The 27,930-nt window shown below is 37.6% G+C and overlaps 2 protein-coding genes across 2 annotated transcripts in view; one reads left to right on the plus strand and one right to left on the minus strand.

Annotated features, from left to right (window-relative positions):
• ENKUR (enkurin, TRPC channel interacting protein) overlaps nucleotides 1-26,143 on the minus strand; it is a 174,533-nt gene extending 148,390 nt beyond the window's left edge. The window contains exon 1 of the mRNA XM_055543833.1: nucleotides 25,665-26,143. Coding sequence (XP_055399808.1) covers nucleotides 25,665-25,711 — 47 coding nt within the window. The 5' untranslated portion in view covers nucleotides 25,712-26,143. The remainder of the gene's footprint in view (nucleotides 1-25,664) is intronic.
• GPR158 (G protein-coupled receptor 158) overlaps nucleotides 1-27,930 on the plus strand; it is a 308,597-nt gene that overhangs the window by 7,883 nt on the left and 272,784 nt on the right. The window lies entirely within an intron of this gene.

Genomic DNA, 27,930 nt, shown 5'->3' on the forward strand with positions numbered 1-27,930 from the left:
AGCAGATGCCATTCACTGCCAAAAAATTGCTTTTGGCCTTCACATAAGTCTTTTCAGGGAGTCCCAGCTCCCAGGATTGAAAGATCCATCTATGTATCCATGTATCTATCTATATTATCCATCTATCCACCCATCTTACTAATATATACTTTATACTAGGCTCTGTGCTCTGCTTTGCATGTATTATCTTGATTAATCCTCACAACAACCCTAAGAGTTAGGTTTTATTAGTTTCCCAATTTTACAAAAACAGAACCTGAAGCTTCTTTCCCAAGATCATGCAGCAGTTAAATAGTAGCAGAGGCAGGATTTGAGCTCATTTCATACTTTTAATCACTATGCTAAACTCTGTCTCATAAAGGTGTCCTAGCTACGTATATTGTAGCTGATGCATAAAAATATATGTATTTTCAAGGATCCGATGTGGGACTGGGGATGAGTCCATTTATTCTCAGAACTGTTTCTCATAAGGCTCAGAAAGCATACGTTATCTAAATGAACTCAGGCCTTTCTGCCAGTCAAGATAAAAGGCTGAGGACACAAGGGGTCTGAGGTCGTGAGGGTTCACATGACCCTACCGAGTTTTTGGACTATGTTCAGAAAATAGTTTGTTTCCTCTGGCTGAGTCCCTTTAAGTGCCTTCATAGTCACTGATGGTGTTCTTCAGCCAAGGCACAAAGCCAGGCCATTTAGTGTCTGGCTTTCTACAGAATCGGGCTCCTCCTAGCAGCATGCATGAAGAGCAGAGTAAGTGCTCTCCTGTGAGTACTTTTGCCCCATGTCCTGTGCCACTCAGGTACCATATCCAGGATTCACACAACTTATAGAAACTGGAAGCAATCTTGGAGAGATCAGATGGTCCCTCCTGTTTCATAAAGAAACAGATAAGAAAGGTGAAGTAACTTGTCCAAAAATCACACATCAAGTTTTTAACAACAGCAGAAACAGGGTCTAGGCCTTCTTGCCTCTGGTTCACACTATGCTTGCTATATATGTATATGTATGCCTAACATACAAGCCACTCCAGTGTTCTTGCCTGGAGAATCCCAGGGACGGGGGAGCCTGGTGGGCTGCCGTCTATGGGGTCGCACAGAGTCGGACACGACTGAAGCGACTTAGCAGCAGCAGCATGCCTAAAGTATATTGACCTCTCTGGACTTCTGCACACAACTTATATTGAGGAACATAGATTATTCTCTGTCACCTTTTAGAACCAAAAATGTAGCCCATATAACACAGCTCTTGATTTTAAAAAATGGCAGTATTTCACACATTTCAGAAAATTTCAATGGGCCTTTTCTGTCTCTTCATACTAATAAAAGGCAAAAGTTTTTGATGCTATTGATGTTTTATCATCTAAGATGTGTATTCTAAAATTTTATAAGTGAATAATATTGTACAGGTATGGTAACAGGATAAACACCAAATGAATTTTTGGGAAACCATGACTGGGAGCTCTAATCATTATTTCAAATATATTTTGAACCTATAGAGTGTTATTGGGTTGGCAAAACTGTTGGTTTGGGGTTTTCCATGCAATGTTAATGAACTTTTTGGCCAGCCCAATATGTGTAAAATGCCTTCTCTATAACAACAACAACAAAAAGATCTACTGATAACACTTTCCTCATGGAAGAGAAGAGGAGGAGAAACTTTGCAATTAAGGTTTTCATTTAATTTCAGTTAATATTTCCCCAGGTCTTGCTTTTAAGACTCAAGCATTTAAATTATACATTATTTATAGAGAGTATAAATCTGAAACATGAAATTCAAAAGCACTGTGGAGAACATGGTCAACTATCTTCTTATATCAATGCCTATCACTGTAAAACACCTCTCAGAATAAATTCTATTCTCCTCTGCTTCAGAATGACACAAATTTCTTAAATTTTAAGGTCTAGCATAAGACTCACATGGGAAGAGAAGTTTATTGCTCTTCCTTTTCTCTTACCCCCAAAATGACATTAGTTGCTTTACCTAAATGGGTCCTGAGTCTATCGTTATAAGCTTATAGTATCAACACTTAAGTTCTCATCTTCTATCCCAGCAAAAAAAAAAAAAAAAAAAAAAAGAGTAACAACTTAAGATACATCCTAAATTGTATTTACTTATTTATCACATAGGTTTGTGATGTCCTTGTAGAGTTTTCTTTAAAGTTAAGTCCTTTGGTTTTGTGTAGTAATTTTTCTATGTGGAACTTAAAAGTACTATGGAGTTGGATCCGAAATCTTTGAGATCACAGAAACATTGCCAAGGATGAATATAAGGTACCTAGTGTTGGCTGAATTTAAATTAAGGTAAAGGAAGCTTTGGGAATTAATTCATACTTGATGAGTTGTAAGGGATGTTGGAATTCATTTGCTTTTTTTACCCTCTTCTCATTGTACAATGGAGGAAACTGAGACCCAAAGGGCTAAAGGAATTTGTTAAGAGTGGTACAGCTCTTTTAGGGTGAGTTAGAATGACTGGGAACCAATATATTGAGCATCTACTATGGATCAGATGCTTTATAAATATCCTACTGCACTTAATTCTTAATATTCTCAGGTAGGCTTCCCTGATGGCTCAGAGGTAAAGAGTCCGCCTGCCACTGCAGGAGATGCAGGTTCAATCTTTGGCTCAGGAAGATCCCCTGGAGAAGGAAATGGTGTTCTTGCCTGGGAAATCCCATGGAGAGAGCCACCCTGTTGGGCTACAGTCCATGGAGTTACAAAGAGTTGGACATAACTTAGTGACTAAACAACAATATTCTTGTAGTTACAACTTCAGAAAAGCTGAGCAACTTACCCAAGGCAGCCGGTTAGTAAATTAAAGAGGTTAAATCAAACTTGGATCTATCTAGCTATCAGGCTTGTATTGTCTTTCTACTATCCTAGGCTCTTGATCACCAATTTTGTTTTCAACTTGCTGTTAAAAACATGATATTGGCTTGAAATAATGAATATATTTGGTCAAAGACATGATAGACACTTGTTCTTTTTGGCCAATTGTATAATCAAGTATGTTGCATGGGGAGAAGAGTATTAGACTTGAGGGAGAACTTTGCCTCAAGTCCCAGCTTTGTCTCAGACTGGCTGTGTGGAAATCAGTTTCTGTGTGGAAATCAGTTTCTGCACAACTAAATGCGGAAACAGACTTGATGACATCCGTATACCTTTGTAACTCCGTGTCCTGTGAATTTTGAAACTACCTATCCAATGGGTAATAAGGAGGCTTTGGAAACAGGGTTCATGCACATAAATGCAGTACCCTGTGGAAATGATGACTGATGGGGGAGTAGCATGCAGAAGAAGAGGACACCAAGTGAATGTTAGATCTGAATTTTTCCACCATAGTGTGGAAATGCTATTTGAACATTGTTGTCACTGACTCCCGAGGGGTTACTTTACTTTCTCTCCTTCACAAACATATGCCCACACAGCTCCATCAGAGATTTTGGTACAGATCTCTGCTTGCAACAAAAGAAGGCAAGAGAAATGACCATCTTGCTCTAGGCCACACATGTCCTGTCTCTCTTGTGGGTCCTGGTAGTGGTGAAAAGGGTTACCTACAGAAGCAGCACAGAGCTGTCTACCTCAGTAGTAGATCAAAGAGTTTTTAGATGGACTTCTGTTATTGAGGCTTTTGAGTTTCAATCTTTAAACTGTGAATAGTGAAGTGTATCTCCTTTGGGATTCTGTAAAGACTAAATGAAGAACTGTCATCTCACAGGAAGTTCAGTAAACATTTTGTATCATGGCTTCTGTCTTCCTAAATACTGTCCTCAGATGAACACTTTCTTATCTTAGGTATATTAAACTCACTTTATAATTATATAATGGTTTAGTTTCATTCCTAATTATTGTGAAGGCTTGTAATTACAGTGGATCATGGCGGAAATACGGACCTTGGAGACAGGAGATATTGGCCCCAGGAAAGGACCACATCCTTGACTATTCTATTACCATGGGCAGCAGTTGTCTTTTCTTTTTTAAATTTTTATTGTAGTTGATTTACAATGTTGTGTTAATTTCAGGTGTGCAGCAAAGTGAACCAGTTATACATATACATACATCCAGTCTCTCTTCGATTCTTTTCCCATATATACCATTACTGAGTACTGAGTGAGCTCCCTGTGCTATAATGTAGGTCCTTATTAGTTATCAGCAGTTGCCTTTCTAATTGATGATTCTGCTGTAAATTAAATGGGGCTGTACTAGGTGACTTGTTGGGTTCCTTATAATCTAGAGATCTACGACGTTGTATATAAATTAAAGATGTCACTTTAACTCTTGAAGTTTTGATTGTAACACTGAAACCAGCTATTGTATGCTCATTTAAATGCAGTACTCTTGCTTGGAAAATCCCATGGACGGAGGAGCCTGGTAGGCTGCAGTCCATGGGGTTGCTAAGAGTCGGACAGGACTGAGCAACTTCACTTTCACCTTTCACTTTCATGCATTGGAGAAGGAAATGGCAACTCACTCCAGTGTTCTTGCCTGGAGAATCCCAGGGATGGAGGAGCCTGGCCGGCTGCCGTCTATGGGGTTGCACAGAGTCGGACACGACTGAAGCGACTTAGCAGCAGTAGCAGCATGTTCAGTGTTTGACTTTATCACGGTGATTTGCTAATAGGATATTTAAAGAAAGCTGTCTCATTGTACACTGAATTAAATATATATATATATATATATATATATATATATATATGTTAAGGGAAATGAGAATTCCATTCGAAATAAGAATAAATATGATCTGAGTTTCTAGATGTTGAAAGATCCCCTGAAATTTACTTAAAAGTCAACAAGAAGCTGTTGCACAGATTTCTAAACCAAGGGCCTCAGTATACATGGGTAATTTCTCTCCAAGTAATCAATGTTGAGGCATCCTAAAGCTCCTTACTTACTTTTAAAAACAACCTGTCTTTGATTTTCCCTTTGTAGTTGGTGTTAAAACTTCAAAGAAGGCTATTTAGTGTCGTTAAGCATTATTGTGCCACTTTTTAGCATACGCAGTTGGAAGCAGAAATGGGATTTCCAAGACTTAAATAAATGACAAGTTTAGGCCTACCTTCTGGGGAGAGAACTAATGCTCTCACAAGACTGATTTTACAGCCTCAAATGCTAGATAGGTCAAATTTTACTTTCAACTTCATGAAAGCATCAGTTTGTTGATCACCATTCAGGATTTTAAGGCTACCCTTTTCTAACATGCACTGTTTTATGATTATACTGTAATGCCCTGGGATGTCAAGAAGTATATTGTTGGTGTTATTTCGTACTTGGTTGGTACAGAAGCATTAGGGCCTTGTTTGTTTTCTCTCTTCAGTTCTGGATTGATGTTCAGCGTTATTTAAACACAATTACTAAAATCAGTTCAGTTCAGTACAGTTGCTCAGTTGTGTCCGACTCTTTGCGACCCCATGGACTGTAGCACACCAGGCTTCTCTGTTCATCACCAACTCCCAGAGCTTGCTCAAACTCAGGTCCATAGTGTCGGTGATGCCATCCAACCATCTCATCCTCTGTCGTCCCCTACTCCTCCCGCCTTCAATCTTTCCCAGCACCGGGTTCGTTTCCAATGAGTCAGTTCTTCGCCTCAGGTAGTATTGGAGAAACTCCAAAGTACTGGAGTTTCTGCTTCAGCATCAGTCCTTCTAATGAATATTCAGGACTGATTTCCTTTAGGATTGACTGGTTGGATCTCCTTGCAGACCAAGGGACTCCCAAGAGTCTTCTTCAACATCACAGTTCAAAAGCATCAATTCTTCTGCGCTCAGCTTTCTTTATAGTCTAACTCTCACATCCATATGTGACTACTGGAAAAACTACAGCTTTGACTAGATGGACGTTTGTTGGCAAAGTGATATCTCTGTTTTTTAATATGCTGTCTAGGTTGGTCACAGCTTTTCTTCCAAGGAGCAAATGTCTTTTAATTTCATGGCTGCAATCACCATCTGCAGTGATTTTGGAGCCCCCCCCCCCAAAAAAAAAGTCTTTCACTGTTTCCATTGTTTCCCCATTTATCTGCCATGAAGTGATGGGACCAGATGCCATGATCTTAGTTTTCTGAATGTTGAGTTTTAAGCCAACTTTTTCACTCTCCTCTTTCACTTTCATCAAGAGGCTCTTTAGTTCTTCACTTTCTGCCATAAGGGTGGTGTCATCTACGTATCTGAATTTATTAATATTTCTCATGACAATCTTGATTCCAGCTTGTGCTTCATCCAGCCTGGAATTTCACATGATGTACTCTGCATATAAGTTAAATATGCAAGGTGACAATATACAGCCTTGATGTACTCCTTTCCTGATTTGGAACTAGTCTGTTGTCCCATGTTCAGTTCTAACTGTTGCTTCTTGATTGGCATACAGATTTCTCAGATGGCAGGTCAGGTGACCTGGTATTCCCATCTCTTAAAGAATTTTCCACAGTTTGTTATGATCCACACAGTTAAAGGCTTTGGTGTAGTCCATAAAGCAAAAGTAGATGTTTTTCTGGAACTCTCTTGCTTTTTCAATGATCCAGGAGATGTTGGAAATTTGATCTCTGGTTCCTCTGCCTTTTCTAAATCCAGCTTGAACATCTGGAAGTTCATGGATCGCATACTGTTGAAGCCTGGCTTGGAGAATTTTGAGCATTACTTTGCTAGCGTGTGAGACGAGTGCAATTGTGTGGTAGTTTGAACATTGTTTGGCATTGCCTTTTTTGGAGATTGGAATGAAAACTGACCTTTTCCAGTCCTGTGGCCACTGCTGAGTTTTCCAGATTTGCTGACATACTGAGTTCAGCACTTTCACAGCATCATCTTTTAGGATTTGAAATAGCTCAACTGGAATTACATTACCTCCACTAGCTTTGTTTGTAGTGATGCTTCCTAAGGCCCAGTTGACTTTGCATTCCAGGATGTCTGGCTACAGGTGAGTGATCACACAATCATGGTTATCTGGGTCATGAAGATCTTTTTTGTATAGTTGTTCTGTGTATTCTTGCCATCTCATCGTAACATCTTCTGCTTCTGTTAGGTCCATATCATTTCTGTCCTTTATTGTGCTCATCTTTGTATGAAGTGTTCCCTTGGTATCTCTAATTTTTTTGAAGAGATCTCTAGTCTTTCCCATTCTATTGTTTTCCTCTATTTCTTTGCACTGATCACTGACAAAGGTTTTCTTATATCTCCTTGTGTTCTTTGGAACTCTGCATTCAATGAGATATATCTTTCCTTTTCTCCTTTGCCTTTCGCTTCTCTTCTTTTCTCAGCTATATGTAAAGCCTTGTCAAACAACCATTTTGCCTTTTTGTATTTCTTTTTCTTGGGGATGGTCTTGATCACTGCCACCTGTATGATGTCATGAACCTCCGTCCATAGTTCTTCAGGCACTCTATCAGATCTAATCCCTTGAATCTATTTGTCGCTTCCACTGTATAATTGTTAGGGATTTGATTTAGGTCTACCTGAATGGTCTAGTGGTTTTCCCTACTTTCTTCATTTTAAGTCTGAATTTGGCAATAAGGAGTTCATGATCTGAGCCACAGTCAGCTCCTGGTCTTTTTTTTGCTGACTGTATAGAGCTTCTCCATCTTTGGCTGCAAAGAATGTAATCAATCTGATTTCAGTATTGACCATCTGGTGATGTCCATGTGTAGAGTCTTCTCTTGTGTTTTTGGAAGAGGGTGTTTGCTATGACCAGTGCACTGTCTTGTCAAAACTGTTAGCCTTTGACCTGCTTCGTTTTGTACTCCAAGGCCAAATTTGCCTGTTACTCCAGGTATGTCTTGTCTTCCTTCCTACTTTTGCATTCCAGTCCCTTATAATGAAGAGGGCATCTTTCGGGTGTTAGTTCTAGAAGATCTTGTAGGTCTTCATAGAACTAGAACTATTCAACTTCAGCTTCTTCAGCATTACTGGTGAGGATATAGACTTGGATTACTGTGATACTGAATGGTTTGCCTTGGAAATGAACAGAGATCATTCTGTTGTTTTTGAGATTGCATCCAAGTACTGCATTTTGGATTCTTTTGTTAATTATGATAGCTACTCCATTTCTTCTAAGGGATTCTTGCCCACAGTAGTAGAAATAATGGTCATCTGAGTTAAATTCACCTATTGTAGTCCATTTTAGTTCACTGATTCCTAAAATGTCGATGTTCACTCTTGCTATCTCCTGTTTGACCACTTCCAATTTGCCTTGATTCATGGACCTAACATTCCAGGTTCCTATGCAATATTGCTCTTTACAGCATTGGACTTTACTTCCATCACCTGTCACATCCACAAGTGGATGTTGGTTTTGCTTTGGCTCTGTCTCTTCATTCTTTCTGGAGTTATTTCTCCACTGATCTCCAGTAGCATATTGGGTATCTACTGACCTGGGGAGTTCATCTTTCAGTGTCATACGTTTTTGCTTTTTCATACTGTTCGTGGGGTTCTCAAGGCAAGAATACTGAAGTTGTTTGCCATTCCCTTCTCCGGTGGACCACATTTTGTCAGAACTCTGCGCCATGACCCATCCATCTTGGGTGGCCCTACACGGCATGGCTCATAGTTTCACTGAGCTAGACAAGGCTGTGGTCCTATTCCTCCACCATCTTAAGTAATCGCAATTACTAAAATAATACATTGGAATTTTGGTAGCTTTGGCAGCTTGATGGCCACTACATGCAAACAGGCAGTTCACTGGTCTTGGGGCTGTTCTTGGGAGACTGTGCAGCTAATAGCATCATTAGGCCCTTGCCCAGCATAGCTATGGCATATACATTGGCTTGTTTTGCTGGTCTTTTAGCCTTAAATCTCATTTTTCAGCTTTTAGCAAGAATCCTTTTCTAGGTATAATTTCTACTTTGACTGGGCAGTTACTCATCTGGTCAGTCTTTCTTCCTAACACTTGACCTATGAAAAGATTTAGGTGGATAGGCTGTTCTATAAAATGCTTCTTAGTTTAGGAAAAATTAATGTTCTTGACCCAAAGTCTTTCTCAGGTACCCCCTTGCCCAGCCCACCCCATTTTCTACAACACTAAACTTAATATAGGAACCATGACTGACCAAAGGATGTTACATTGCCTCCAAGCAATCACAGGGTTCATTTAGTTTTATTATCTTCATTATAGGTAGAATTTAGAGAAAACAGAGATTAGCTTAAATGTAATCTGACCCCAAGATAATTTTTTCCCCAAATCACTATTTCCTTTTAATTAAAGAAGGCAGTCTCTATTACAGTTAATTGATACTTATAATTAACTGACATCCAGTTAACTTTTATTGTAAAATCTGTTATAACTTTACCCCATTTATATCTAGAAATCTTGTTCAATTAGCAAAGTTCCCAGTTTGCTTATAACCTAAAAGGGAACTTAGAATTATGTAAGATTTTGGTTTCCTTTCTTGCCCTAGTTTTCTCACCATTTATGTGTTTTATTCATTGTGTATATGCCTTATTGCATTTTGTGGAAAGTTTCTTAAGCTAACACCACACATGGCTTTTCTCTCAGAAAGAGGAAAAGGTACTGTAGCATAATGTACTTTCGTCAAGTCTAAGATGTACCTTTTCTACATTCTGATGTCACTCAAATTGAGATGTGTCTTATGATTGAGGGCATGGGCATGTCATTTTCCATTGACAGAAACTTTCTTTTAGTGGTACAGAATGTAATAATGCATCTTATGATTAATGGCATCTTATATTTGATGAACTGGGATATTAGAAAATGGGAAATTAAACTCCATGGTCTCTCCAACTGCAAAGTTCTATTATCATCTGTAAGTTATCAAGATGCAGCAAAATATGGCTATGAAGAAACAAAAAAAAAACCTAAACCTTACTTCTGCATATCAATTAGATTGCTATTTGTCTTCATAATAATTTTGTTAAACAAGACAAGCTATACTAAAACATGTGGTATATATGAAATATACAAAACAAGGGGCCAGAAGCTGCAGAAACTTTTATTTTCAGAATAGGTATGGTAAGGATTATCAAAATCTTTCCTACACCATCTGGCAAAGTATTTCACTCATACTGTGGGGAAATGCCTAGGACGGCAAGAATAAAAAGCCACTTATAAACTGAGAATAGATCTGTCTTTCCATTCTAAAGTGCTTAGAGGTTTCAAGGTGAAAAGAAAAACTTTGTGGTGTAGCCATATAACCAGTTTGGTTAAAGAGATTTAAATGGAATTATGGAGGTGTGTGTTTTTTCTCTTCCTGCTCTAATCAGTTGCATAGAATGGAATGAAGAATTTGGGTTTCCCCTTCTTTGAAGCATTAGACCACTCTGTAGACCAGGGTTTCTCAGCCTCAGAACTATTGACACCTGGGGCCAGATAATCATTTGTTGTAGGGGCTGTCTTGTTCAGCAGTATCCCGACTCTACCCACAAGATGCCAGTAGCAACCTCCCTGCCCAGTGTGACAATCAAAAATGTCTACTAACATTGCCAAGTATTATGTTAAGGGGTAAAAATGCCTCTGGCTGAAAGTTGCTGGTGTAGAGAGAACACATATAAAAATGCTATTTTGTGGCTATCCTTATTTCAGGAGTTCTATATGTATTTGTGTGTGTATGAGTTTGTCAGATCACATTTCTATTTGTTTGGAACATAAGATCATTGCATATATAGAAAATGGTATGACAAAGAAATGGAAAATTTTGATGAATCAATGGAATATTAATTTATATTTAAATGTCATTAAGGCTCAAAAAGAACATCTGGCCAAATTATCTGCAGGTTTTGTTGCTAAGCATGGTTTTGCTACTTATATAGTTAAATATCCTATGTTTGAGATTTCTCATTAAAGGATGCATTTTGAAAAGAAAATATGTGTGTGTGTGTATGTGTATGAATCTGGGGGGACCAAGAGAAGAGAGACAGAAAAAGTAGGGGATGGAGAGGAGTGGGGACATGGAACAAAAGGGGATGAAAGAAATGATGAAAAACAATTAACAATCTATGATGGTGTGGAACAGTGTTTTACTTTATCATGAAGCTCTGTTTATGACGGAGCACTTTCACAGTTCTGATAAAACTGAATTATTCTTTTCTAGCAAGTAGTGAGAAATCAAATGCCAGAAGATTTAATCATTATAAAGAAAGGTTGATTGTGATTGCATTTTAGAGCTTTATCTCAAGAAGTCAAAGCTATAATCGGGCTGATGCAGAGCTTATCCCATTAAAGGAATATTAATAGCTTACAATATATATATTTTAAATGCTCTGTTTTTTCTTTTTTAACGATTTTTTTATTTGGTTTTTGGCTGCATTGCATGGTTTGCAGAATCTTAGTGATCTGATCAGGGAGTGAACCCAGGCACTCTGCAGTGGAAGCCTGGAGCCCTAAAACTGGATCACCAAGGAATTCCCTAAAATGCTCTTTTCTGCTTTAACTTTATTGATTCAACTAGAGTTGAATTTGAAATTTTTATAAATGAAATTACCTAGAATAGTAAGTGACATATAGACATTATATAAGATGGTAACGTGTTTAAAGATGCAGTTTTTAACATTATTAATGTCTAGACCTGATGCTGGGAAACACTGAGGGCAGGAGAAAGGGTGACAGAAGATGAAGTGTGGATGACATCACATCCATGATTCAAAGGACATGTGTTTGAGTAAACTCCGAGAGATAGCAAAGGACAGGGAAGTCTGACCTGCTGCAGTCCATGGGGTCGCAAAGAATTGGACACAACTTAGCGACTGAAAACCACCACCATCTAGAATCTTATCAAAAGAGACCTTAAAAAATAACAATGACCACATGATAGAAAAGAATGTTTAGGCTTCACCGTGCAAAGTACTGTAGCACAAACTGATGCATGACTACTTCCTCCTGTGCTATCAGTAAACATGTAATACATGTGAGCTGCAGGGGCAAGGAATGAGCAGATGGCAGCTGTATATCGTGCTGATTATAGAGAAATGACAATGAATGATGTGAATGTAAAGAGATGAGTCCAAGGCTCATGAAAAGAAAGATGAACATTATTATTTTTCTGGATAAGGCAAACTTTTGACAAAGCTGTTTCAGGTACTGACTTAATTAGTTTTGTGGGAAGGCTCTCATAATACAGCCCTCTGAAAGTTATTTAGAAATCTGTCTTTCCACAGAGGCAAATAACAACTGGTGCATTCTTTAAGGGAACGATGTTTTAGTAAATATCTTGGGAAAGCTCCTTTTTGAATAATTAGACTTGTAGAAGTAAAAAGGATTTTGTTGTTTAGTTGCTAAGTCGTGTCTAACTCTTTTGCGACCCTATGGACTGGAGCCTACCAGACTCCTCTGTCCATGGGATTTCCCAGGCAAGAATACTGGAGTGGGTTGCCATTCCCTTCTCCAAGGTATCTTCCTGACCCAGGGATGGAACCTGTGTCTCCTGCATTGCAGGCAGATTCTTTACCACTGGGCCATCTGAAAAGTCCCAAAAAGGATTTTAGAGATCACGTAATCTGACTTATTTTTACTTTTACACATGAGGATACTGAAATCAAAGAAAGTGGTGACAATCACTTGTGTTAGCTGTGGCTGCAGTGAACTTGTAGTTTAGTTAACAGGCACAGACAAAAAGATCCTGATTCCTCAAGTAAATGCTAACTTCCGGCCATTATTCACTGATTCCAAACTTGGCTGGGTATCGTGATCACTTGAAAAGCCTGATAGTACCTTCCCAGGCCCTCCCCAAATCCTGTGCAGGAGATAAATCTATATCAAAAACAAAATCCTCATAATTCAGAATCAGATGGTACTTAAACACAAACTTGGGAAAATGTAAACAGAATTTGATAAGGTTGAAGCCTGTAATCCCTTTTATAAGATTTTAAGAATAAAAACTGAAAGTTGTAAATGCTTAACAACTTTAGTTTTAGTGGTTCACAAAACCTGGCTGCTGGCTATGCTGGGTACCTGAAGCTTTCCAATATTGTGAATGACCCTCCTGGCAGGGGTAGGATGACTAGCAGGTCATGAAGGCAGGGAGATCACAGGTACTGAGCACTAGGCTATATCCTGGTTCTCTGTCACTTTATTGTGAGTTATTCTTTGTTTTCTCACCTTTAAAACAGGGACTATCATGAGAGCAGCTGCTTCTTGTTGTAATTGGTTTCTTTATGTCAACTTTCTATTTCCTCAAACAGTTCTACTAGTCTTTCAAATGTAAGGACCATAATTCATAACTTCCCGTATTCACTACCATTTGAAAGTGCCTTGCATATTTCAGGAAGTATGGAATAGTTGGGCTTTCCAACTTCTCTGATAGGATTTCAACCAAAGAATAAGCTATCTATAGTTGTTCCATTCTTAGCTGTGAATGAATAAACTGAAATAATTGACCAGTGATGGAGGCTGAAGAATGAAAATATAGAACTTCTTGTAAAAACCATCTGGGTGCTTTTCTTGCTCCCTGGCTTAAAATTGTACAGTGAGACCCTCTCTAAACACAGACAGCAGAAGAACTCAGGGGCAAAGCATTTTTTTTTTTTTCCTTCACCAGCATGCCTGGGAAGACATCCTGTGGGTCCTCGCCTCTCTCAAGCTTGTGGCTGGCAGGTCTTGTCATTTGTTGTTTCCTGACTTACTTTGTTATCTTTTATTTTTGTTGTTGTGTTTAGTCCCTAAGTTGTGTCCAACTCCTTGTGACCCCATGGACTGCAGCATGTCAGGCTCTTCTGTCCTTCATTATCTCCTGGAGTTTGCTCGGATTCATGTACATTGAGTTGGTGTTGCTATCTAACCATTTCACCCTCTGCCACTGCCTTCTCCTTTTGCCTTCAAACTTTTCCAGCATCAGGGTCTTTCCCAATGAGCTGGCTCTTTGCATCAGGTGGCCAAAGTAATGGAGCTTCTCCATTAGTCCTTCCAATGAATATTCAGGGTTGATTTCCTTTAGGATTGACTGGGTTTATCTCCTTGCAGTCCAAGGGGCTCTCAAAAGTCTTCTCCAGAACCACAACTTGAAAGCATCAATTCTTCTGTGCTTAGCCTTCTTTATGGTCCAACTCTCACATCCATACATGACTACTGGAAAAACCGTAGCTTTGATTATATGGACCTTTGTTAGCAAAGTGATGTCTCTGCTTTTTAATACACTGTCTAGGTTTGTCATAGTTTTCCTTCTAAGGAGCAGGTGACTTTTAATTTCATGGCTGCAGTAACCATCCACAGTGACTTTGGAGCCCAAGAAAATAAAATTTGTCACTTCTTCCACTTTTCCCCTTCTATTTGCCAGGAAGTGATGGGACCAGATGCCATGACCTTCATTTTTTTAATGTTGAGTTTTTAAGCCAGTTTTTTCACTCTTCTTTCACCATCATCAAGAGGCTCTTTAGTTCCTCTGCACTTTCTGCCATTTGAGTGGTATCATTTGTATATCTGAGGTTGTTGATACTTCTCCTGGCAATCTTGATTCCAGCTTGTGATTCATCAAGCCTGGCATTTCACATGATGCACTCTGCATATAAGTTAAAAAAGCAGGGTGACAATATTGTCTTATATGTCAGTATGGCCTTTCATGGTGAAGGTTAAGATGTCAGGTCAGGGGCTGCCTCAGAAACTGCCAGTGAGAGGCACAACATACAAGGTGGGATTGGAAAAGCCAGAGGAGACAGCATAAACATTTGGACACAAATTTGAAGGAGGAAGACTTTGCATCATAGGAAAGGACGTACAGGTAGAAGTGCATCTCTAATGAAGAGCATTATCAGTGGAAAACTGGGATTATGAATTTTGGGAAATAAAATCATCATTAGCTTTTCTGATATATGTGGGATTCAGCTTCTTTGTGTTGCATTTTCTTCTTACTGTACTCTATTGTTTTATTAATTATATTTAAAAGTTTTCTCTTGGTTATTTTGATTTTTCTATCCATAAATTTAAAATAGTATTTTCTATTGTTTTCTTTTTTACCCTCTTGATCCTATTGCAACATTTCTGGATAATTCAAGATGATTACATTTTCAGTCTGTCACAGCAGTAAAAACAAACAAACAAAAAACATGCTTTGTCCATTAATTGCTTCTAAGAGTTGAAATGTGAATATACGAATCTATGCCATTTTTAGAATGTTCCAATTTCAAGGACCAATGGATTCTTTCTCCCTTTTTTAGATCAGCTGTGCAAAATCATGTTATCTTTAGTTTGGGCACATATGCATGGAAACTTTTCACCTATTTTCTTTCCATGCAGTTGCCAATGCTCTCCTTTTCATGTTAAAGAAACAAAAAGGAGTCCTATGCTTTTTTACTTCTAAGATCATCCAACTTCTTAATCAATTGTTGTTTGTTAAAGAAAATTTACATTGCTTTTGTTACAATGTTGAAGTCCCATAATTTGTACCAATAGGCCTTCTACAGAATAACTATCATGGAAATATTTTCAAATTATTGAAATTTTGGATTCAACTATGTGTTGGATGCTAGTCTTAGTTCAAGAATTCTTTTCTTCCCACCCCTTAACGCCCAATTTCAAATACTTTTTCAGAAAGAATCTGTGTAAGATAAAATTTCTAAGTCTTCCCATGTCTGAAAGTGTCTTTGTCTTCATGCATGATTGATAGTCTGAATACAGAATTATAGGTTCAAAGTCATTTTGCTCTCAGAATTTTAAAGATATGGTTATATATTTTTAGCATTTGTTGTTGCTGGTGAAAAACTTGATGTTAACCTGATTTATTATATCTTTGTAAGTAATCTTTTTTTCTCTTCATGGAAACTTTTAAGATCTTCTCTTTTTCCTTGGGGTTCTGAATATTCATGATGATGTGTTTAGATGTGATTCTTTTTATTCATCAACCTCACCATTTAGTTGGCCCTTCTAGACTTTTCCACTCTGTAATTTTCTTTTATAATGGCTTAAAACTACTTTTTGCTATCCATTTTCTCTTTCTGGACCTTCTATAGTAAGGTATTAATCTTTCTTTTACTTTCACTTTCATTCTTCTTTCTGGATTGATCCCTATATTTCTTTACTTTTCTCTCATCTTCCATCTTTTTTTAACTTTACATTCTAGAAGATTTTTTTTTTTTAACCTTTTGGAAAAATTAGTTTTAATTTGGCAGTCTCTTACTTTCCATGAACTCTTTCTTGCTCTGATTGTTTCTTTTTTCATAATTGTATGTTTATTTTCTTAACTCTTTGAGAATATTAATTAAAATATCTATTGATTATATTCTGTTCTGTGAACTATTGCTATTTGTTATAGGTTCGGTTATTTTGCTTGTTCATACCAATTCTTTTCCTTTATACTACCAATTCATCTCAAATATGATCCTTGTCAGTCATAGTTTTATGACCAAGGGACTAGGTTAACATACATAGGTAGATGGCATGGATTCCTGTGGCTGGTGTACAGGTGGAGTTTCTCAGTATACCTCCCCATGACTGTCAGTCTTTCAGCATTTACTTTTGGATGCCTGAGAAGGAAGTGCATAGTCTCTGGGTCACTGCAGATCTTTACTCTCGGAGAACTGATAACCATTTAGAAGTTTCTTTCTAGACATTTCTTTCAAGCTCTTTATAGAACAGATCTTTGTTTTTAGCTTGAGAATAAGTGCCATCACCGCACACAAGGAGAGGATGTGCCAACCTGAAATCCTTTATTACCTTGATATCTGCTTCATTTTCTACTTTCACTCTTGAAACCTATTGACTTTGAGCTTAAAACCTTTCTGGAAATTCTGCTTAAAGAGCAGTTTCCGTCTCTGTTCAAGCCTTCTCCTGAGCATGTCCTGGGCTTGGCTGCCAACACTCCAGCTGATCATCAGTAGGATCCCAGAGAATTATGTCAAATCTTTGGTCTACTACTTCTTCTCATTCCATCTTGTATTTATTTACTGTCATTACAGTTGGATGTGGAGGGATGAGGTAGAGAAAAATGTTCAATTCACCAACTTGAATAAGAACTCAAACTTAGGTCTTCTGATTGGTTTTATTACCTTTATACCTAAAGATATGGACATCATATTCAGTTCTTTTGCTCATTTGGTTTGTGTCTTAGGTATACTATTTCACCTCTTTGTGTCCCAAATTTCTCAACCATTATTTAGGAAGAATGATAATGACCATATATAGTTGTAATATAAATTAGGGAGAATAGTATCAGTCATATAACAAGTTCAATGAGGATGTTTTAAGTGTGTATAGATAATATCTAATGCACAATAAGCACCCAATAAATAATAACAAAAAACACATGATTCAAAGCATACAAGTAAGCCCTATATTTAGTTCATAGTTGGCTATCTAACCACCAAAGTACTTTATTTAAATTCCAATGGGAATATTTTAAATGTACTTTATAGGCTTACTTAGTTACTATTTCTAAATCAAAAGAATTGGCACATGCTATCTTTCTCTGAAAACTTACTACGAATGGCTGGCTTGTACCTTTTGTATAACATTATAAAATATTTTTATAAAATAGTAGGATCTTGAAAAAAGTCATTTAGAATAAAAAACTCCACATTATCAGATGGAAAATTTGACTTGAAGAGCTATGAGTAAGAGTATGAGTATGAACCAACAGAAAAAAGTTGGTAAGAAAATATGAGTAAGAACCAACAGAAAAAAGAAATTTAATGACTTAAAAAATTACTAACAAAAAAGAACATTTTCACTTAGATAGTGTAGCCAAGCACTAACATAAATGTCTTGTTTAATGACGTCCCCAGGAAACTCAAGGTATAAAATTGTTATTATATATTTTAAGATGGATTAGTGTTCACATTAGATATTTATTTTCTCTGACACAATACACTTTGTTCTTAATTTTTCTTTCCTAGCAATTAAAAAAAGTGTCTTTGGACATATTATATAACTTTTTGGAACTCTATTTTCCTCATCTAAAATGAATAAAAATATTTGCTCTTTTATAGAATAGTTATTTGAATAAAATGGGTCAATACAGGTGATCTCTTTGTACTGGTTTTCTTGACAAGGGAGTTTCCACCCCATTTAGAAATGGTCATATTCAAAGAGGTCATATAAGGAAGACTTGATGTGTTTGAAAAATAAACTGTCCTCTTGTCATTTAAAATTGAAACAGAATGTATCTCAAAATTATTCCAGTAAAGGAAAACTGTAAAATAAGACATTAGTCAGCTACTTTTGGGAAAGCAGCAAACTCAAAATATATTTTTCAGGAGGACAATCATCTATTATCAAACTCTTAAACCCTAGCACTTTTAAGATGTGTGCTGGACTTAACTTTGAAAAAGGATCATCTTCAAGAGTCCCAAAATACAAAGACTGTATACTTGTGGGTGAAGAACTGACATTCTGATTGACCTTACTTCGTTTTATATTTATTGGTCCTTTCTCTTTTTTTAAAACAAAACTTATTTTCTCCACAAAAAATATACAGATCTTCCCAAGGAAGGTATGACCTGATTACCAAAAAGCCTTCCAAGAACAAGAAGCCAGACAGATGGAAGACATTTGTCACTATATAAAGTTTTGGCAAGCTTCTCTGGACATGTCAGCTGCAAAGTAGTGTCGGGGAGGAGAACATTTTCTTGCTTTGAGACAGACTGTCGTCAAGTTCTTCAAGATACTCTAGAGGCGATCAGACTGTGTTCTTGATTCTCCTGTACTTCTTGTAGTGATGGGTTTGAGCTATATGATTAGAGATCACTGTGTGGGCATTTCTGAGGACGAGAAGCCCCAAATGAGGAAGTAACCCAAAGATGACTGAAAGACGAATCTAAAGTCTTCTACAGTTATATGGAAACAGAAAGGAAATTGCTCTTTGTCCCCTTTAAAAGTCTCTTTTCCTTGATCCTACCCCATTAGCAATGAACCTGTGATATGTGCTCTTCGATTCATGTACTATTTATGCACAAGTCATTTTAGTTAAATGATTTCTATATTTCTCATTATTTTGCTTACTTTTTATTTATACAATTCTGTTTTTAAAATCTCTTCCTGCTGCTATGTATACAACCAGTCTATTTCCCTACTGCTGCCTAGTACTCTATTGCTGCATAGTATGTAGAAATTGTCCAGTTTCAGGGATGGACAGATTGTCTTCGGTTCCTTGCCATTACAATGACATTGTGGTAAGCTTATATACCCCATTAGGGACCTGTGTGAGAATTTCCTGCACTGAAGGATTTCCTGTAGGATTTCTGGGTCACAAGGAGGGGTAAATGTCATTTTACAAAATATTGCAAGATTGCTCACTAGACAAGCTGCATCAGTCTACATACCCACTAGCAAGGCATAAGGGCTCCTATAGCCTCATATTCCTGCCAATATTTGGCATTATACCACTTTCTGAGTTTTAGTTTAATGAATGTAAAGTGACATCTCACTATTGTTTTAGTTTGCATTTCTCTGATTACTGATTAGCTTAAGTATCATTTCATGTGCTTGTAAACTTGTTGGGCTTGCTCTTTATTGAACTGCTTGCTTATAGCCTTTGCCTGTTTCCTATTGTGATTTCTATATTTTTGTTATATTTCAAGAGATTCTAGATATTATTTCCTTGTCAACTTTAGACAGTGCAATATTGCCCAATCTGTTATCTTTCAGGTAACTTTGACCATAATATTTCCCCTTGAGTGGAATTTTTAAACATTTTTGATGTTATTTACTTAATCAAAATTTTACCTTACAGTTTATGCTTCTTGGTTTTATTTATGAGGTCTTTCAATGTCTTGCCTCAAAATTATTCTCTTATAATCAACTAATTACTTTAAAGTTTTACCTTTTACAATTGGATCTTTAACACTGGGAGTTCACCTTTGCACATGGTATTTGGTAGGGATCCAGTTATTTTTATCTATTTATTGAGCCAGGTTTCTACTCCTATCAGCCTTTATCATACATACAAGTGTCTTATGTGCATATGTATGTCTCTGAGTTGTCTATTTTGTTTCACTGCTTCCCCTGTGTGTTGTCCGTCCCTAGTCAGTACTGTGAAAGAAAGTGAAAGTGAAGTCGCTCAGTCGTGTCCGACTCTTTGCAACCCCATGGACTGTAGCCTACCAGGCTCCTCTGTCCATGGGATTTTCCAGGCAATAGTACTGGAGTGGATTGCCATTTCCTTCTCCAGGGGATCTTCCTGACCCAGGGATTGAACCCAGGTCTCCCGCATTGTAGACAGATGCTTTACCATCTGAGCCACCAGGGAAGTATGTACTATTATGTTTTATTTCCATGGTTGGGTAGTACGTCTCAATATTTGATTTGGCAAAGCCTAAAGCCTCCCTCTTTCCCCTTTTCACAGCTTCTATTTTTCTACTTAAAGAAAGCTGTTAAGTTTCTAAAAAAAAAAAACTATATAGAATTTTGATTGGTTCTGCATAAAATTTATAGCTCTATTTGATGAGAATTGACATTTTTAGTATAGTAAATTATTCCCTGAGACCATGTGATGTCTTTCCATTATTCAGATCATCTATTTCATCCTTCATTAGAGTTTCAAATTTTCCCCATAAAAGTTTTGTGTATTCTTGATTAAGTTAACTACTAACATAATGGGTTCTGTCCTATTTTAAATGGAATATTTTTAGTTATAACTTTTTGTTGGAAATTGTTGGTGTATATACAGATTTTTGAACACTGATCTGGTATCTACCAACTTTACTGAACTTTCTTATTGTTCTCATATTTGTCTGTTGATTTTACTGCTAAATAAAGGATCATATCATCTACAAATAATGACAGTTTACTCTTTTCTCTTCAGATCTTTATGTATCATTTTTTCCCTAGAATTCTTGAATTGGTTGTGACTTTCAGTAACTATGTTAAACAGCATCAGTGATAACAAACATTTTTGATTCAAGAGAACATCTTAAAAGAAAATGTTTTCCTTCAAAGTATAGAGTCGATAGAGGCAAATTTTACTCACTTAAGCATTTCCTTCAATTTCTAGTATACCACTAAAAAAATATCAGGTGTTAGAACTTTTAACTGTCATCTTTCAGGTAACTTTTAGAAAATAATTAGCGGTGGTGTTGTTTAGTCATTCAGTTGTGTCCTACTCTTTGCGACCCCATGGACTGCAGCACACCAGGCTTCCCTGTCCTTCACCATCTCCTGGAGTTTGCTCAAACTTATGTCCACTGAGTTGGTGATGCCATCCAACTATCTCATTCTCTGTTGTCCCCTTCTCCTGACTTCATTCTTTCCCAGCATCAGGGTCTTTTCCAATGAGTAGTCTTTTCGAATCAGATGGCCAAAGTACTGGAACTTCAGCTTCAGCATCTGTCCAACCAGTGTATATTCTAAGTTGATTTTCTTTAGGATTGACTGGTTTGATCTCCTTGCAATCCAAGGCAGGCAAGAGTCTTCTCCAACACCACAGTTTGAAAGCATCAATTCTTCAGCACTTCTTTATGATCCAACTCTCACATCCATACATGACTACTGGAAAAACCATAGTTTTGACTAGATGGACCTTTGTTGGCAGAGGAATGTCTTTGCTTTTCAATATGTTGGCTATGTTTGTCATAGATTTTCTTCCAAGGAGCAAGCGTCTTTTAATTTCATGGCTGCAGTCACCATCTGCAGTGATTTTGGAGCCCCCTCCGCAAAAGTCTGTCAGTGTTTCCATTGTTTTCCCATCTATTTGCCATGGAGTGATGGGACCAGATGCCATGATCTTTGTTTTTTGAATGTTGAGTTTTAAGCCAGCTTTTCTACTCTCCTCTTTCACCTTTATCAAGAGGCTCATTAGTTCCTCTTCGCTTTCGGCCATAAGGGTAGTTTCATCTGCATATCTGATGGTTGTTGGTATTTCTCCCGGCAATCTTGATTTCAGCTTGTATTTCATCCAGGCTGGCTTTCGCATGATGTTCTCTGCAAATAAGTTAAATAAGCAGGGTGACAATGTACAGCTTTGATGTACTCCTTTCCCAATTTTGAACCAGTCCATTGTTCCATGTCCAGTTCTAACTGTAGCTTCTTGACCTGCATACAGGTTTCTCAGGAGGCAAGTAAGGTGGTTTGGTATTTCCAACTCTTAAAGAATTTTCCTCAGTTTGTTGTGATCCACATAAAGTCTTTAACATAGTTTTTTTTTTTTAATTCCTTTGTATCTATTCATTCTGCATTTATTTGCGTATTTCTTGTTTGCATATTTTCTCTTTAATTCTTGAGTCTCCATTTATTTTATCAAAAGAATTTAGTTTTTTTATAACTAAAAATTTTTACTATTTTGAAATATTTTTAGACTTTAGAAGATTAGCAAAGATAATAAAGTTTCCATTACCTTACTTAGGTGCATACGCTTCATCAAACTTCCTATAACATTAACATCTTCCATGAAATGATCAAAATTAAGAAACTCATATTAGTACAACACTATTACTTAAGTTACAGATTTTATTCTTATTTCCTCAGTTTTTCCACTAATGTTCTATTTCTCTTCCAGGATCCAAATAGGTTATCATACCTTATAAACTGAATTATGTTTCCCCAGAATTCACACATGGAAATCCTAACCCTCAGCACCTCAGAATGTGACTGTATTTTGAGACAACATCTTAAAAGAGATAATTAAGGTTAAAATGATCTTGTTAGGATGGGCCCTAATCCAAGATGTTTGTGTCTTCATAAGAAGAAATTAGGACACAAGAACACACAAAGATCATATGAAGACACAGAGAGATGACAGCCATCTACAAGTCAAGGAGAGAGGCCTCAAAAGAAACCAACTGACACCTTGCTCCTGGACTTTTAGATTCCAGAATTATATGAAAATAAATTTCTGTTGTTTAAGCCATCCAGTCTGGGTACTTTGTTATGGCAGCCCTTGCAAACTAATATATCACTTGCTTTTCATATTTCCTCAATATTTTCCTCATAGTTCCTTGCTTTTCATATTTCCTTAGTCTTCTCCAATCTGTGAGTTTCTCAGTCATTTCTTGCCTTTAAACCATATTCTCTTACGTTATCAACTACCAATTGACACTTCTGAAGTGTGCTGGTAAAGTATTTTGTTGAATATCCCTTAATTTGAACTTGTCTAATGAAACAAAAAGTTTCTTAGACAACAAACTTGTCTAAAAAACAACAGAGGGAAAATGCCCTTCTCACTGCATTATACCACAGAGTACATAGTATCAATATGTCTTTTTACTGGTGATGTTAACCTTGGTCACTTAGATAGTGTGGTGTTTCTCAGGTTTGTCCATTCTAAAGTTACTATTTTTCATTTTCCATACTTCATTCTAAATGAATCACTAAGTTAAGCTCACACTCAAGGGGAGGTGTTTAATGGATTCAGAATTGCAGTTCTGCAAGATGAAAAGAGTTCTGGAGATCATTTGCAGAACAATATGACATAGTTAATACCACTAAATGTGGGCTTCCCTGGTGGCTCAGAATCTGCGGCAAATCAATCTTTACTGGTAAAGAATCTGTCTACAATGTGGGAGGCCTTGGTTTGATTCCTGGTTTGGGAAGATCCTCTGGAGGAGGGAATAGTTAGCCAGTCCAGTATTCTTGCCAGGAGAATTCCACGAACAGAGGAGCCTGGTAGGCTGCAGTCCATGGGGTCACAATGAATCGGACATGACTGAGTGACTGACAGTTTCACTACTAACCTACACTTAAACATGGTTACGACAGTATGTTTTATTATATTTATTTCACAATTAAAAAAAATTAAAAAGGAAAAAAACAAAAAACAAGCAGCTCTTCTTTAGTTCATGTTTTTCTCCTTGCATTCCATCACAGTCAGCTGGAAAAAGCCAGACAGTACTCTCTGCATTTCACTTATAACATTCCTTGGCCATATCCACAAGTTCATTTGCTCGCAGGTAACAGCTTTGCCAAACTTCCAACTATTATACAACAAAGGTTGCTTGTTTTTTTTTTGTCTCCAGTATCATTCCTACATTGTCCTTTAAACCATGTTCTGGCTTTAACCATTTCTTTTAAGGCCTTTCCAGCTTCTGCCTCTGCCTGGACCCAAAGCCAGAGCCGTAAGTTTTAGGTTTTTGTTATGTAAGTAACCCCTGTTAGGCACCAGACCTTATTCTGATCATCTATTGTGTGGAGTAAACCACTGAGGGCAGCTGGTCTACCAGCATCTGGTTTTTATCAACTCTTTAATTTTGACTGAACTTCTGCCCTGATTCCCCTTCAATGTTGACTAATGGGATGTTACTGTCAATTTTTGTATTGATGGAAAAGGAAAAATATTGCCCAAGGTGAGATGGTGAAGAAACAAAAGCAGAATTTCAAAACTTTCTGTCAAGCTATCCAGTTTTCCTTTCCATTCATTAGCCCATAGCAGTCCATGATAGTTTTCTGTTTGCTCAGGTTTTCACTCTCTCTCTCCCTTTTTGGTCATGGTTTTTTTTAAGCCACTATTTGCATCTCTCTAGCATCTGCCATTTTCCAGGGTTACTCTTTGGGGTGGCTGATTTAGGAGCTGAGGGAAAATATTAAAAAGACACAGACAATGGAAATTTTGCCCATGGGAAAAACAATCATTAAAAACCAAATATTATAACAGAAAGTACTAATGGTATGAAGAAGGTAAGCATAGTATATCACGTGGAGAATAGAGAAGTAGTTTCTAAATGAGACTTGTAGTTTATATATATGGTTTTAGAAAAGAGCCAGATAGAGGCTACAATAAGGAGAGTACAGCTTAGGCAAAAGGACTTCAGGTATAAAGGTAACTATAAAAGAATGATTTTCTGAGATAACATGAATTACTTATGACCCCTCAGAGTAATTCTGAATTGTTTAGAACAAAGAATGTATGTGAGTGAGTGAATGGAGAAGTCAGAAACAAGAGGGGCCTGGATATAATGTTATACCAAGGAACCTGGATTTCATTCTTCAGGAGAGTGGGAAATATTGATTTAGCAGCATTTGATGCTTAAGCTTTAGGGCCCCGTGCTTGCATGGGGAAATTTCTAAGGTCCTGGATCAAGCACTAACAATGAGTTTTGTGGTCAACTGCTATTTTTTTTGTAAAATTTGCAAAATGAAGATATAACTAAATGGTCTCTTTCTACTACAGTTTTCCCCCCATTACATTTTCCCTGGGCTGTGGGCATTTTTGGAAATTGGTTAAGCAGAAGTTCTGAATTATTTAACAATACATACTAAATTAGTTTGTAGTCACGTCTCAGTTATCGCTAGCCATCCTGGTATAGAAAAGCCTTCTAGTAATGAAATTACTACCCATTCAGCAGTAGTAACACAAACACGTAAGGCCAAAGGGTCATATTGTGATAAAAATAAATATTAATGATTTTGTACTTGTTTCTTAAAGAAGGACGCTAAACCTTTCTTAAAGAACGGCCTACAAATCGAGACCTTCATTGGAGCAATGCCAGACAGGGCCAAATAAGTAAACTGTTACAGAAATTTTTTAGCTCCATGAGAGATGAAGAAGGCCTGAACGAGGCAGGATTAGCAGAAATGGAGGGGAAGGGTCAAGGTACCTGGAGGGAGTAGAATTTAAGGAATTTGACAAATTGTTTTGATTTGGGGGATGAGTTTCATAACAAACAAGTTATCTACCAGGTAACTGTAAGGACTGAAGCCCATACACAGAGAACGTTAAGGAAATTCCAAACCTGGTTGGCGGATGAATCTTGTTTTGACCTTGAGGCCTTGTAGAAGTCAAAGAAACAAGGAGAGAAAAATGCTAGTCTGCAGGTCAGCTAAGCACCCAAAGATTTGGGGAACGTTATCTGCTATATTTTCCATTCTCTGGAGACCACTTACCAGTCTCTTTTTGGCCCTTGTCTTCCAGTCTTCAACCCACCAAACATCAGCCACTTCCGGGCCCTCAGCGCTTCCCAGTGGTGCCGGCTCACCGGATGCGGTAGCAGCACTTCAGCCGCAGAAGAGAGAGGTCAGGGGAGCAGCACGCAGGCTTGGCGTGGGTCTTCCCAGGCCCAAGCCCTGCCAGCGCGCATGCGTGAGGCTTTTAGTTTTTGAGCGTCTCCTTGCACTGGAGCCTAGTGGGCTGCCGTCTATGGGGTCACAGAGAGTCGGACACGACTGAAGTGACTTAGCAGCAGCAGCAGCTTGCACTTGGCTGCATGATTTTCGCCACTCGGAGAGCTTTCTCTTCCAAGTTAGTCTCGCAGACTTCCACTTGCCCTGCAGGAAGTGTCGGTGCCTTCCCGAGGGCTTTGTAGCTCCCCAGGCGCCAAGGCCCAGGTACTAATGAAGATGAGTCAGCATTGATTTCCCAGCTGGTAAGCACATGGCTCATTACCTTTGGTGGTTTTGCACTGAGCCCTGGGAGCATTGTGAACTGGGTTTCAAGACTACAGCGACTTTTTGCTTCTCGTGTAGGAATGTGGAATTAAAAAAAAAAAAAAAAAGGCGGAAAACTCTAGCCCTTAAGATACCAGTTTCTTAAACCAGATTTCTCAGGGAAGGGACCAGAGGTAATTGCATCCTTCTGGAATCCCTAATTAGCCCTTGTTCCTAAGCCAGCTCTGGAGGGTTTTGAGATCTTCACTATCTTGCAACTAAAGTGTAGCGGTTAGTGGAAGAAAACTTGTGGAATAGAAATGTATATTTTTATTGGTTTGCTACTTACATTCCTAAGCTGTTCAAGAATATAAAAATGTAGCGGGCATAGTTCAGTGGGAAATTTTATGTCATAGAAGAAGATGACTGGTAACTTAGTGTGTGGATACAAAAGTGCCCGTAATTGTACCTTGAACCAGCGAGTTAGAAATCTTACCTCAGTGAGGCCTATCCTGACCACCCTTTGAAAAAATCTTAACCTTCTCTGTACTCCCGTCCATCCCCCTTACCTACTTGAAGGTAGTTTTTTCCCTCCATCTCACTTTTTAGTTTGTATTACTAAGTGTAATTTACTTATTTATTATGTATGTGCTCAGCATCCGGCTCCTCTATTCATGAAATTTTCTGAGGAAGAATAGTTATTTATTATAGCCATGGTTTATTATTTGTCTGACTAGAGTTAAACTTCGTGAAGGCAGGAACTTTTTTTTTTTTCAGCTTAGTAATGTCAGAGGCCAAGAATAATTTTGGCCCATAGTAGATGCTGGATAAGTAATTTATTAAATGAATGAAAAGCTGAATATATTGTTTTCAAAAGATCTAAGTAGAGCCTGGAGTGGGCTTTCCTGATTGGCATGAATATGTGGAACACAATTTTATGTGAAGTCCTGATTGATGAAGACAGCAAGTCAACCAGTGTTTATAGAATGCCTGTTGTATCCCAAGTGTTAACTTTCCACATTCCCCAGAATTTAGCATCCATTCTCTATGAAATATTCTGATACTTTTAAAGACATTTTAAACCTTTGAGGTTTCTTGGGAGAGACCGTGGCATCTCTTATCTTGATATGTATATATACCAGACAATAAATATGTGTTGAAAGAGCAAATGGTTTTAAGGCGTTAGGAGAAGAGAAAGTCTACCACTCCAGTATTCCGGCCTGGAGAATTCCATGGACTGTACAGTCCATGGGGTTGCAAAGAGTCGGACATGACTGAGCGACTCACTTTCACTACTTGGAAATTTAGCTCTTTATTGCATGAATAGTATTTGTTTTATGGGATTATAGTCCACAGCGGTAGTATTTTGCAAACTGGGGCTATTTCTCTTAAGATTTTATGATAAATTTTTGCATCATCCTTTGAGTGATCCTCTGAAAAATGAACTTACACATACTCTGGGTTGTCTGGATAACTAAAAACTGATATCAGGTTTTGCTGTGCCTCTGTTTTTAAGCATGGTAGTACTAGGTAGTGTAGTACATACTTTACAGGTTAATATGAAAAGAATGGAAACAGCCTTAAAAAGTAAATGATTTATTCACTCTAGATGAAGCCCAAAAGACATTAAGCAACTCTGTCAGAAAATTTCACAGTAGTTTAAAAGGAGAAAACAGATGAGAAAAATGAGTTGTAACATGTGGTATTAGGCTTCCTGAATTAGCTATTGTACCATATTCCTTTTCTGAGAGGTGATTTAGTTTGGCACAATGTAATCATTGATGTT

The sequence above is a fragment of the Bubalus kerabau genome, chromosome 13 (assembly GCF_029407905.1).
Source record: "Bubalus kerabau isolate K-KA32 ecotype Philippines breed swamp buffalo chromosome 13, PCC_UOA_SB_1v2, whole genome shotgun sequence".
NCBI lineage: Eukaryota > Metazoa > Chordata > Mammalia > Artiodactyla > Bovidae > Bubalus > Bubalus kerabau.